We start from the raw sequence: 13,855 nt of genomic DNA on the forward strand, positions 1-13,855 counted from the left end.
CATTGTTTGCAAGCCTGGACTGGTGAGTCTTGTCCTCTCACTTGTCCCCTGGTCCTGCTGGCCTGGAGCCATCATCCATGGAGGATCTTTGCTGAGAAACTCAGTGCTGGCATGCAGGACAGTCAGTGACTGATTGCAGACATGGAGCCTAGTGCCAGGCAGAGGGATGGTGAGCTAGGCTCTGGCTCAACACTGTAATGTCTTCTTCTGGGAACAGGTTGAGCAAGTGGGAAGATGCCAACTTCAGGTGCTGCCTCAAGCTCTGCCTCTGCCCCCAACTCAGCATGCAACATCAGACACAGTCTTTGGGAAGGGAGCTGGTCTTATCCCAGGGAAACATCATCCATCTCATCCATTTGGCCTACAGCACTTGCCTTTCCTACAGCACCATGTAGGAATGTGTAGGTTAAGCTGGAGAAGACTGAGATTGCCAAAAGGTACATAAGGGGGAGCTGAGGGCAGCTTTCACACTGGAGAATGAGGAGGAAGCCCCCCTCATGGATTGATGAGTCCACAAATCATGGATTGATCCAGCTTTATATCTTCACTAGAGAGCTTGCGCCAGAAAAGTAAGTGTGCTGATGAAATGCATTGTGTCTGCAGGCACAAGCAGTGAAGGAAGAGCTGGGTGGGAGAACAGAGCGGCAGGAGTGGGATGAACCTCCGCACCAGCCCGGGACAAATCACAGTAACATATGCTACAAGCTAAGAGGTGGGAGCAGGCAGTGAGAGAGATGTGGACATATTCACTGCTCACAGGACAGCTGTGACCAAGAAAAGCCAATATGATGCTAGATAACTTCATGACAAACACTTTCCCAAGATACAGGGCAGTCCTCATGCCAGTGTACAAAGCTCTGGTGAGACCTCAGGGGCCCTGAGAGTATCCAGTGGTGCTTTAGAGACTGTCTCAAAGTAGAAGGGGTGCAGAGGCAGGCTGCTGGGACACGCAGACGAATGAAGACACCGGAAGAGCCTCACTGAGAGCAGCTAGGCTTACGAATGGCTTTCCCAGAATTACCTTTTTCCTCAGAGCTGAAGCATCCCTGCTTGGTGGGAGTATTGCACAGCCAATTGTGACAACTGGAGTTCAGACTTAATGACCTGAGAGGTCTCTTCCAGTCCTGTGCTCTTAAATTCTTCTGTTCACCCCGGTAGCTGCCCCATATATGGCTGGGACACACAGGGGCCATCAAGACCAGGCCATGATGTTCAGTCTACTGGAAGTACCAATGCTACAGAGATGTGCAGCAGGCCAGAAAGGAGTAGGATTTGGTTGTGCTGGTCCAGCACATGCCTCTGTGAATTTCCTGGGGCTGAAGTTTCAGCAGATGATGTAGAACAATTTAATCTCCAGATCTTCCTACCATGGTGGCACAGACAGCCTCTTGCTTGCCCTATGATCACCCCAGACAATGAGGAAGGACAGCTCTCAAGCTCTCTCTAGATAGACAAGTGCTAGTGAGTCCCAAGAGAACCTCCTTCTCCACTGATCAGAACTGTTGGCGTCAGAGCAGAAACCCAAATGGAGATACAACAAAACTCAACACAGAGAGGTTCAACTAAGCACCCTGCATGGCAAGAAGACATCTTCTGGAACCATTGGCAGAGACTTTCTGTCTGGGATAGTGCAGGAAGCCTGTGTATAGCAGCGCCACTTGCCTACGTGTCTCCTGCTTCTCCAGTAAGGAGTGGCTGTGGCAGTACTGTGTCAGCACTGTGACAAGTAATGGTTTCTTCCTCTGTGCCAAGCACAGGACAGAGTTCACAATAAAAAACAGTATCCAGACCCCAAATAGGCTGGGAACCCCAATCAGAGAAGAGGCTTAGGCTCTCCAGAGGAGCCCCAGGGCTCACCCCCGTCACTCCCCAGCACGGTTGGAGCACCGTGTCAACTCTAGCACACAAGTGTTTGGCCTCTGCATAAGCAAACGGATTGAAGGGATTAGAGTAATGAGAGCACAAAACAAACAAGCACCAAGGGCTGAGCTTTATGAGCTTAATATAAAACAGGGCCATGTCCTGGCCTCAGTCCAGCCCCCTCTGTTCCACTGGCAGCAGAGGACCCTCCCGCGGTGGCACATTTGGGGCCATGCACTCCTACCCCCTGCAGCATGCCGGGGATGGGGGTGGCCCACAAGAAGAGGTCTCCGGGACCAGAAACCAAGATCTGTAAGCTGTCTCATCTGCTTCCTCCCACCTCACCCCAGCCTGCCAGTGCTCCTCAGAAACGGCCACACTGGGTCGGTCAGCACGTGGTGGAAAGGTACCGGGTGGTTTACACTGGTGCTTGGTGAGCAGACAGGACCTGAGTCAGCAGTGGACACCAAGGACATACAGACACCAAGGTGCCGCCATGTGTCCTGTGCATGCATACCTCCCTACCATCATCTCCAGGAACCCCAGCCTGAAGCCTCCAAGGCAATCTTTGCTTCATGTCTAGCAATCACATTGTCCCTTCCAGTGCCATCTTTCTTGCTGGTCCCAACAGCACCGGGAGGTTTCCTGACTGGGTCTGCCCGGCACTTCCAGCTCAGGCTCATTGCAGCCTTGTTCCTGGTCAACGGGATGCAGGAAGGAAAGGAAGGGAGATCTTGCAGAGATAAGCCTTCTGTACCTCTGCTGGAAGGCACCAGGGACAACCCTTTCTGTCCATACAGAACAGAGGAAAGTGGACCCCTGACAGGGCCCTCTTCCAGTCACTCATCTGTGCTTTGATGACAGCCTGCAAAGCCAGAGCTCAGCTTCTTCCCAGCTCAGCTCCTTCCCTGTGGCCAATGACCTCAGGAACCATCAGCTGCTGTCCAGCCCCTTGGCCTCCCTCCTACCTGGGCTAGCAAGAGACGGTCCCATGTAACCTCTCCCAAAGTCTATATGACAAATTGCTCACTCTGGATCCTAAGTGAGGTGCTGTCTTCCTGACACACATCCCACTGCAGCAGCAGAGATGGGAAAAGTACCTCAGGGCAGCAGACTATCTGTAGAACAGTACTCCTCCAGCCCAGCTTATAAAGGAGCACATAAAGGCACAAATCTCTGGTTCATGGTTCACGTGCAAAAACATCTTCCCGGCCAACTCCACAATGCTATTTCCCCCTGCTTTTCAGAGCGCTGAGCCTCTCCCTGCTCCAGAAGGGACACATATCCAGAGCAGGCACTGCAGGTCTCTGTTCTCTGACATGAGTTCCTTGGCTGCTCTGCTCCTCTGACCTCTATTCCATGTCTCAGGAAAGCTCCTCATACCCACTGTGCTGTCTGTGGCCACATAAAGGATGAGATGGGGGCACCAAAGAAAATAGAAGCTGTTGCCTTTTTGAAAGTTCTCCCCCAGGACAATGTGGGGAGGTTGAATCATTAATTAAGCATGGTGGAAAGTCCCAGCTAAAAGAGATGAGTCATGCAATTGCCAGCCCCGGGTTTGCATTGCCAAGGCTCAGGGTCCCTGCTGCGTCTTTGCGATGACACCGCTCAGCTTATCATGAATCACAAGAAGGGAACCATAAAATTTCACTTTAGTCAGAGCACGGAAAAACACAAGCCCTGTGGGCCAAGAGATGGAAAATCAACATGAACCAGACAGAAAAGTGGAGAGAAGGCACCTTCTTCATACAGAGCTGAGGGACTGTGGGAGTGAGAAATGGAGGGACCCCAGCAGCCTGGGGCAGGCAGAGCAGCCTGGCAGCATGGGCAAGCAACATGCTTGGGACAGAAGGACTCGCTTTTGTGGCACTTTGTCACTTGAAAACGGACAACAGAACAAGTCGACAACCTTTCAAAATGTTTTCAGGCAACAGAATTTCTGTTGCTTCAGACAACAGAAGTGTTTAGACACTCACACAGAGCAAAGCAGCAGCACAGGTCATTACTGTGTCAGTAGGACTTAGTATAATAGGTGAGTTTTCTTGTGCTAGCCAAACTATGCATTGACTCTGCTTATTGGCTAAGTTCTGTAGTTCAGTGTTACCTGTTTTTTTTCATCCTTGATGAAAGCACCAGGATTTTTATGTCACATTCTTTGTAGATCTGTATCAGGGAGCTAGATAACTGTATTTTACTTGTGTAGATAATTACAGCTCTGACAGTGGCTGTGGGAAGGAGAGAGAGATAAAAGCAGCATCCTTACCTTGACAGTGGCTCCGGTTTAGCCTCTTGTATCCCTGGGGACACTCCACCTGCCCATTCTCAATCACCGGGTGTGCTGTGGAGAAAACAAGAAGTGTGGGGCGCTGGCAGAAAAGCCATCTGCCAGCATCCTACCTTCTCCCTGCCCTCCTTACAGAGGAGAAAGGGTCCCCAGGTCTGTCTTGGATGGGCCTCTGATGACTCCCAGGGCAGAGGGAAAGGTGGGAGCAGCCACATTTCTCAAGTAGTGTCTTCTGCTGCTTGGCAGATGCCAAAACGGTGACCCAGAAGTGCTGCTTGTGCTTCATATCTATCACTGTGTCACCTCGGCTCCTCCCAGGCCACCTTGGATAGCCAGGTGGCATATGACAAAGGGGATCAGAGTGAAAAGAATGAGAGAGTTTCTTGACAAGATGCTGAAATAACAGCCATGGGCTGGTTAATTACACTTCTCTCTGCTTTTTTACTGAATGTGACTTCCTGCTCCGATCACTCTCATCAAAGAAAATTTCAAATTGCTACTTAAAATAGTTTCATGGATTTCAAAATGACCTATAACCTGCACAATTAAATCTCCCCAAATTTTTTAAAGGCAAGTAAAATGTGACCCGTAAATTCCAAGAAGATCAAATTTAGGTACTGTATTTTGGAGCAAGGGAAAGGGAATCCAGGAGGTGATGGGTTGGGAAGTGAGTAAGCATGGGGTGAGGTAGGAAGAAGGATGCTGTGCCTAAGGATGGGATTTTCCCAGGGTGGGGTTTCTTTTTAATTTTCTAAACTGTATGCTTGGAAACAACAAGTGCATGTAACAGCTGAGTGTCCAGACATATTCCCACCACGCAAATTCCTCCTGCCTAGCATCAGTAGCTCACACTCTGGTGTCATACGTGGAAAGCCCTCCATGGCAATAGCCATATCAAGGACCTGGCAGATTCCTAATGCATTGCAGCTTTTGAGAACTAGGGACTAGATGAGACCATCCTGGCAGCAGCAGATGGTCGGAAAGAGGCTGCAAAGGTTAAGAACGCACACAATGTGCTGGAGGCAGAGAACAGGCATGTCTGTAACTCCTTGTCCTGGACACTTTGACTCTATGATGCAGTTTAAAGCCACTCTTGGACACTTCTTGAAAGGCAAGTGAGGATATACATGTTTGGGAAATAAAAGATAAGACAACAACAGGCTGTTCACCTGCCTGTACCAGGAAGGATAATAGAAAGCCTGGTTTCCCCAGGTATGTTAAATGAAACTACAAGGTTTTCTGGGTGCAGAGGGATCTGCAGCAGCTGGATGGATGACTAAGACAAAAGATCTATTCACCCCTTCCACAGTTCAGTCATAAAATATAAGCAGGAGGTGCTTACAAATATCCAGATGTTAGGGACAAGGGGGTTGCTGGTGATACTGGGAATCGCTGGGTACACTTCCAACCTCCTGAGAAGGGAAAAACAACCTCTGGCTCATGGGCTGCAGGATCAGTGCCCTGGTGGGATTCCAGGTCCTCCCACACCACAGCCTGTGGGCTCAGGGCTGCCAATAGGCATTAACTGTGCTTGGAAGCATCTGTCAGCCTCAGCATGATGTGATAACAGACGCTCAGATGAAGCAGCTTCGTTATGTGTGAGCTCTCCAATGCGGAGCCAAGCATGCCCAAGATCAAACGGCGATGACATGTGTCAAGGTCCTGCTCCCTCTCTGAAAATCCTTTGCAGAGAAACAGATCCTGCAGCATTCCCCTGGCAGATGCTGCTGGGGAGGGGGCAAGGCAGAAAATACCCATGATGGGGATGAGCGTGCAGGTCTTGTGCCACCTCAGCACTCATATGACTCCAGTCTGCAGAAATCTGCGCCTCATTACTGCAGCAAATCACTCATGAGGCTGCAGACAAATGTCTTAACTTTGCAAAGAAACTTGCATTTCCTGGAAAGAATAACGAATGTAACGTGAGCAGATCTCTTTGTACCAAGAGGAACCGAGACTGTGTGGCTGCTCTCTTTCTGCCAGGACCTGGCTGCAGGGGAAGACAGCGTGTGGCTGCAAGGAGGATGTAAGCGATTAGCTCTCAGCTTTGTACTTGGTTACTTGAGCAGAGGACCGTTTCATTCCATGAGCTGTGATGCTGCCGAACTACAGCAGAGACAGCCAAAACCCCCTGAAAAAAAACAGCCTGGGACACCTCAGTTTCCTGCAAAGGGGACCAGCATCCACCCCTCTCCCATGCAGCTGGTAGGAGTGGGAGCCCATTCCTCTGGAACTAGCAAAGGGCAACGCCTGGGAAAAAGCTGATCTGATGATCAGAGAAGGCAGAAATCTGTCAGCACCCATAGCCAGAGGGGTCCTAGCTTCCTGTGTCTGTCTGTCTACACCCTCTCCAGGAAGGGGTGCTCCCAGAGCCTGAGGCTGGGGATGGAGCAGCTGAGCTGCATCTGTCAGGCAGAGGGATTTCAGGCTTGCTGAGGGTGTGATGTTGGTACCTCACCTCCCAGGCCTTTCAGCTTCATGGGCGCTGCACTGAAGCCATGTGTTCACCAGGTACCTGCACACCAGGACTCCCCTTCACCTCTCCTCATTGCTCCCTCCACCTCTGCTCCATCCCACCACCCAGTGCTGCCTTCTGCAAGCTCTTCAGGCACCAAGCATCTCCAGCAAGGCCAGGCTCTCACCAGGGAGCATGCGTGAAATAAGCTCACAGGTCTAGAAAGGAGGAGGTGAGCATGAAGGAGCCACAATCCAGGACTCCACCAGCACCTTTGTACCCAGCTAGAATAATACTCGAGCACAGCAGAATGAGAAGGGAAATGAATGCACAGAGATCAGGCAGAGGGATTTTTCAGCCTAGCAGGGTCATCTTTAGGCAGGCAGGTGCACTTCAGAAGTTGTCCATCACTTCCCAGGAGAAGAGGATTACCCAAGGGCCTTGGCTCCCCACTGTCTGAAGACGGGATGAAGAAGCTCAGGCAGATGGTGAAGTGGAAAGAAACCACTTTTAGTGCTGGTAGCCACAAGGGCCTGAGCAAGGCAAGGTTTGTAGGGTGAGATAATACATTTCCTCAGGCTAGCCAATATCACTCTGTTAAAAGGGGAAGAGGCAAGCCTGCAGTCAGATGAGAAATGAGGAAACGCTTTGCTGCTGAAAGCTAGCCCACATCTTTCAACTCTTTACATTTATCATACAAAAGGCATTACCTCACTAAGGAACCTTGCCTGCCGAACTCCTCTGCCACTCTCAGGAATCACAGACATTTCTGGAGACCCTGGACCAGCTCCACAGAACCCAAGCCCCAGCTGGACCTCAGGTGTCTCAGCCTGCCTGCAGCGGGCACAGAGCATGCAGCTGTGAGGGTGGCTGTGGTGCCTCTGCTTGCTCCAGGTTTTCCAGCATGTGGGAGATGAAAGGAACCAGAGCGCATGGTCTTGTGGCACCTGGAGTTGCGGGGGGAGTGGACCCATTCAAACCTCAGCTTGGTTTAGTGTCAAACAGAGAAGATCAGCCTCCACTGCAGAAAGAACCTCAGCAGCTGAACTTGCTAGCAGAGAGCAGAGCAGCTCTGACCTCACAGCAGACTCCAGAAAGATAACATATTGAAGATACCAGACCAAGAAGTAGGCAGGGGTGTGGCTGTGAGGATAAGCCGAGTTCCCAAGCAGAATGGACAAGAAGGAAAGGACACAAATCCTTTAGTCCAGATCTGTCGTGACCACTCTCCTTTGCTTCGAGTGGTCTGTGGTAGGCCAGCTCCCACAAGACTTTCTCCAATGCCGCAACAAAGGCTACGGCAGCAGGGTGAGCAGGGCATGCACCAGTGCTGATGTGCGATATGAAACTAAGCCCTCTGCTCTACTCATGGTCAATAAAGATCTTCAAGGTGAAAAAGATGCTTGAAGGAAAAAATATTCTGGTAGTTACTGTTGGCTTTGGGGGTCATTTCAACAGAGAGAACCTCATCCTACTCCAACAGTGGCTTCCAGCTGGGACAAGATACCTCCATAACTAAAAAAACACCCACTTCTGCAACACTGTGCTGCTGTGTGCTGAGACCACGATGCTGCACATGAATGTTGGGCAAAACAAGCGCTCTGCAGAACAAAGCAGTCCTGAAAATGCTGAGCTTCCCCAGATATTGCTCTTTGTGCTACTGCTGCAATCTTGCAGAGGTTTCAGCTTCTTTACCTCCAGTCCTTCTTCACTGTCTCAGACAGGTTCCCTGTGGCAAATTGGGTAGCAGTGGTAGAAGCAGCCTCATCCATAGCCTCCTTCCCATATTTTCAGGGTTCTTTTTCCTTGTGTTCTCCCTCATCTGATCACTACAAGAGCAGACCCAGGGTGGGGATCGGGGGGATGATTTTCAAGGGTTTTCCTGTGGCTGTTTCAATGCCTTCGGGCACAGTGCAGGGGAGCATGTGGCTTGCAGAGCTGCTCAGCATTTCTGGTGATGACGGCTCCATGGGTGAGCTCCCACCCCTCTCACGGTGGGAGGTCTGTTTGGGGAGTGCTGTAGATGCCAAACCAGACATTACAAGATCCAACTTTCCAGTGAAATTCAGACTTTTCTCTAGGACAAAAAACTTGAAAAAACACGGGAAGTAGGAATAAAAAAAACAATAGCCTTCAAAGACTTGTCTCTTAATGCAGTTAAAACCCACAGGCAGGAGGAGAGAAAGCAGCCCAGGTGCTCAGGCTGACTGCAGCCTGAAATGAGGGATGGCAGGCAGTGAAAAACCAGGACCTGGAAGATGCAGGTTTACTGCTGCAGCCAGAAAATCCCTCACACCCCTTCAGAAAGGTTAGACTTGTAGCTTCTGCATAGTAGAGGAGAGGGTGCCTATCACTGGGATGTGCTTCTCCTGGAGTGCTGCTGGTTGCAGAGCTGTGTGGTCTCAGGGACAGGGAAGAAGTGGAAGAGGAGGGCTGTGACCCCATCTGGGTACATAGCCTCACTCTGCCTTCAGTTTCCTTTATCCCCACATGCCTGAGGAGGATCAAGGCTTCAGGGAAACCGGTGTCCAATCTGCACGCTCCCTGGGGACTGTGTTGACCTGCAGCTTGGGTCTCAGTTTGGTTAAAGTTTCCATGGAGGACCATCTCTTGACCTTGATCCAGCATGTCCTTCTCCACAGACCACTGTATAGTATGTGGTCTGGTGGGTAAGCAAGAGTCGCTCTGCCCAGCAGTTTACCTGCTACTAGCCACAAACATCCCAAGCTTGCTGTGGGGCAGGACATCGCTTTGGTGCAGCTTCTTCACCAGTACAGCTCGAATACCCTGCCAATCCTTCAGCTTCCTCCCAGCCATGTCCAAATGTCTCTACATCAGCCTCTTCCTCAGTCTCCGATTCCCTTTTCACTGTCAGTCTTCTCCAAGTTTTACCTTCCAGCTCTTGTGTCCTATCTCTCTGTTCAAGCCTTTCAATGTCTGTTCCAGCACCTCCTCCAGGTACTAAAGACCCAGGGGAGTCATTGGATGTCTCCATCTGATTTATCCTATCTGGCAGCGCAGCACATTTCATCCAGCCATCTCCAGCTGGAGCTGAAGGACTGCAGCTGCATGACAGCATGCAGGTGTCCTGCCACCCTCCAGGGCCCCGCCTCTGGCTCATCTCTTTCTTTCACAGGTTGGGTGACAGCCTTTGCCCCAACAGCTCACAGAGCAGGGTCTTGGCTCTCCCCTTTCTCCCAGGGCTGTCACTGACATATCCTGGGGACGCCATCTTCAGTTCTTACTTACATAAGCAACAGCAAATTCCCAGAGACTTGTACTATAGCCTGCTTGAATACCCATGTCTGTGCCTATTTCTCTGAAGGGGCCTAACAACATACACACTTCCAGCATCAAACCAGGCAGCCAAAAGCCTGAGCAGAGCCTAAGAAAACCTCTGAGACTAATGTAACACCTGCTACAGGGACTCCTGGCCAGGTCAGCCACACCTCTCCTTTAATTCTGAACTCAGCTTTTAACATAGTCTCCTTAGGATGCAGACAAAGCATTCAAGTGCCTTGGCTTTCCTGATGCTGGGCAAAACATAAAAAAATAGTGAGCATTGGTCATGGCAGGTTCACTCGGACAGACGTCTGCCTCCGATTCTTCTTCTCTGATGTCTTTCTGCACACAAACACATACCAAACATGAAAGCTGCAGTCGATGGAGACATCTGGATGTATCCAGACTCTACTAACAATCAGTGTCTCGGGCAGACAGTCAATCCAAACAAGTTCTCCATTTGTCTAGCTTTTGCCTGGCTGCACTTCTGTACATTTGTAAGTGTTTACACTGAACTAGCTTCTGCCATTTCTGTCTCTGGTTGCTGGAATCAAATTCCCAGTGCTGTCAAGTCTGCTTCGGTCCATGCCTCCCTGGGACACACGAGTGCAAGGAGAAGTTCTCTCCAAAGACCACAGTGCCAAGAAGAAAGCTGGAAACATCCACTGGACATGTTATCTCTGTGCACGAGACACCAGGTCACTGAACTACAGCTCAGTGACTTTAAGTGAGCAAAACACAGGCCAGCGAGAGCAGGAGACAGAAAGCATGTAAGTGTGGGATGTGGCCTACAGACAGGAATGATGTGGAGTGATGCCTTCCCACAGGACAGGCATGGACCTGGGAGCCCTGGCAGAGGAGGCACAGGGCAATGAGAGGTCATGGTACTCAGTGGCTCTGTTTGAGTAGTAAGATCATGGAGAAAGGACTGTTTCCCGGGCTCCACTCTGGGGTGAGATCTCCTGTCTGAGAAGACAGCGCACCAGAGAAATGCATGCCAACCACCTGGGCTTCTCACTTCACAACAGCCGGGCTCCCTCAGGCTACCTCCACTGAGCGTCTGCCTTCCAGCTCTATTCGCTGGCACTGTGCGGTCCCCTGCATGTGGGGCTGGTTACAGGGCAGTCAATCAGAGGTACCCAAAGAAGGAAGATACTGGCTCACAATTAAAGAAGATGAAAACAGCCCCTTCAAGTAGCCTGAACTCCTGATAAAATCAAGAAGAGCCATTTGGTCTCCAAGGGGGAACTTTATCACCCAAAGCCAGAGGGACTGAGAATGTGATTTTCTTGTGGCACAGGAAGACGGAAGACCTGGGGGGATACATTTTTCATATCTCCATGGAATTAATCTGAAAAAAAGTCAGACAAGCATTTGCCCACTCAAAGAAGACCAGCAGTGACAATATCCCTCGAGTTTCAGGTGCTGTTAGGACACAAGGCTTGTGCTGAGCTGTGACAGGGGGACTTGCTGGCATCTGGGAGGCATTTCTTAAGTGCATTTGCTCTGCTGGCTGGCTGACTGCAAGGAGCACATTGGGTTATTTCATGCCCATTTTCATGTCTTGGAAGCCTGCGATCAGAGACACATTTGGAAGCCTGAAGGTCTAAGTCCAGCAGAGCAATCACTGCTGCAGCTCTGGCCGCTGAGTGATACATAGCATTCGGGCATGGAGAAAGAGAAAGGAGGTACAGAGATTTTGCAATCATGTGCAGCCTAACTGAAATGTTAAGCAGCCACCCTGCTTCCTAATGGGGGGAATCACACAGGGATAGGGCAAGTAACAGGGGGACTGCTGTGAGATGGGGAGGAGAAAGTGTGACTAGGGATGAGGTTTGGGACAAAGAGGAGGTGGCTTAGGCCTATGTGGGTCATTCCTTTGTTTATCCTGAACCTGGAGATCCTACAGTCACCCACATACTGCATGTGCCCAAGGGTCCCTTGGAGCTGGCACAGGAACAAGGGCAATCAAGCAGCAGCACAGCCTGGGGCCACAGCAGAGCCATGCAGAGCAAGAAGATGACAGCAATCAGAGCTCCCCAGATCTGCGCTGGGTTTCAGGATGCTGACAACCTCGTCTGTAATTCTGAGGAATTTTGCTCCAGCCAGCCCTACCCCTGGCTGAGGAGGAATCGAATCACGGGAGAACAACAACATGCAAACAGCTCTTGGGAGTGTGTGTGTGAGTGAGCAGGAAAGCCTCCGGGCAGAGCTAGAAGGCATCAACACCACACTTGCTTGCAATAAACCTGCTGCCTTGGACACCTCCATTCTTCTCAGGAGTCAAAGTTTTCTGAACCATGGGGTCTGTTCACTTTAGTCCTTAAATCCAGTGAAGGCATATGAACGAGCAGCCAGGTAGTGATAAAAGGGTGCAGGTAGGGGAGAGGTGAGCAGCTCGCTGCCCGTGCTGCATGGGACATGAGCACCTTGCTCTGCAGTTGACCTGGTCAGCTGGCTGCTGGTGGGGCTCCCTCCCTCCAGCCCCGAGTCCTTCAGCACAGCCTCTCCACCTCAACGTGAGATGGTGGCTGTGGCGCAACGGGCCGTGCTCGTCACAGAGCACCCTGAGCAAAGCAGCTGAGGTATCCCCATCTCCCGCTGGATCGGCTTGTCCATCTTCTGCACGCAGCAGAAACAGGGCTGGAAGCCCATGCCCCTGGAACGGACCCCACGTGCACTCCTGCCAAATGTTTGATGTAGTGTTATTTCCAGAGCCCCTGCCAAGCCCGTGTTGGGCCCAGAGCAAGCCCGTAACTCTATAGGGCCAAGTCTGCAGCCTCCTGCACTGATCTAGGACTGCACCTTCTAAAACCATGGACACTCTTTTCCTATTTCTCCCTCCCAGTGGGCCTGGCATGGCAGGAACCACCAGCTGCACCAGGCTTTTGCAGGTTTGAGGATAAAGTGCTGAGTCTGGGGCCAGCGCCCAAACCAGATCACTCCTTGTGGCGGCAGTGGAGCAGGCATGGTCCTGCATGCCGCCCTGGACATGTCGTCTGTCCCCAAAGGCCTTGGGCAAAGGAGAGCCAAATGGCAGGGGACTCGTGACTCTGCTCCATGCCTTCTTGGCTGTGCAAGGCAGCCTGACCATGTATGCCTGCTGAGGGTGTGGGCTGTGCCTCAGGCTGTACCTCACACTGTCCTGGCAGCAGCAGCACTCACCTGGCCGTGGGGGACAGGCCAGGCACCAGTCGGCACCCCAGAAGAGTCCCACGCTGCCACAGCAGTCCTCCAGCTTCGTCAGCCCTGGCAGGGGGTTGGTGCACTGTGGAAAGAGAAACAGAGCATCAGGCTTCTGCAGGACAGGGAGGGGACATGCGACCACCCACTGCAGCTGGCTGGGGCGGCAGTGGCAGGGCCAGCATGGGAGACAACAGTTTGGGGGCAGAGGCTGGCACAGCCCTCCTGGCACAACTCCCCATCAGGACACCGCAGGACCCAGGATGCAGTTTAAGACAGTAAAGAGTTGTACAGGCAGAAGAACACAAGTCTGACTCAGCTGCACCCCTCGGAGGGAAAGGGGACATCGAACGGAGCAGGAGATGAACCAGATATGATATCATGAGGCAAAGCCCTTGGATCAGCCCTGTGCCTGGTTGATTAGCCAGTGAAATGGGTGTACCACTCCAGCCTGGCGGGGAGCTTGCAGTCAGGCACTTTCCTTTGCTTAATGAATCTCTCTCTTCCACTCCGATCGCTGCCCCCCCGGCAAGGCCCTCTGCATTACAGGCTTCCCCATCAGAGTGGAGCCGCCATGGCCCACAGGCCAGAGCTGGCCCACAGCCAGGCCTGCGTGGCCGCCTGCCCAGCGCTCACATACCGATCGGCTGGGCTGCAGCTGAGCGGGGAGAGGCGAGCATGCACCCGCTTGGGTGAGGTGTGAGCACAGCAAGGGCACCTCCCATTGCCCCACTCACCCCCCACAGAGAATCTCCCACTGCCTCTCTGGGCATCCACGAGTATCTCCATGC

General features: G+C 51.8%; 1 protein-coding gene across 2 annotated transcripts in view; it reads right to left on the reverse strand.

Annotated features, from left to right (window-relative positions):
• LTBP2 (latent transforming growth factor beta binding protein 2) overlaps window positions 1-13,855 on the reverse strand; it is a 74,940-nt gene that overhangs the window by 21,320 nt on the left and 39,765 nt on the right. For both annotated transcript variants that reach the window (XM_065839955.2, XM_065839954.2), the window contains exons 8-9: window positions 13,047-13,149; window positions 4,124-4,198 (exon numbers count right to left, since the gene is read on the reverse strand). In XM_065839955.2, coding sequence (XP_065696027.1) covers window positions 4,124-4,198; window positions 13,047-13,149 — 178 coding nt within the window. The remainder of the gene's footprint in view (window positions 1-4,123; window positions 4,199-13,046; window positions 13,150-13,855) is intronic.

This window comes from Patagioenas fasciata, chromosome 5, assembly GCF_037038585.1.
Source record: "Patagioenas fasciata isolate bPatFas1 chromosome 5, bPatFas1.hap1, whole genome shotgun sequence".
Classification (NCBI taxonomy): domain Eukaryota; kingdom Metazoa; phylum Chordata; class Aves; order Columbiformes; family Columbidae; genus Patagioenas; species Patagioenas fasciata.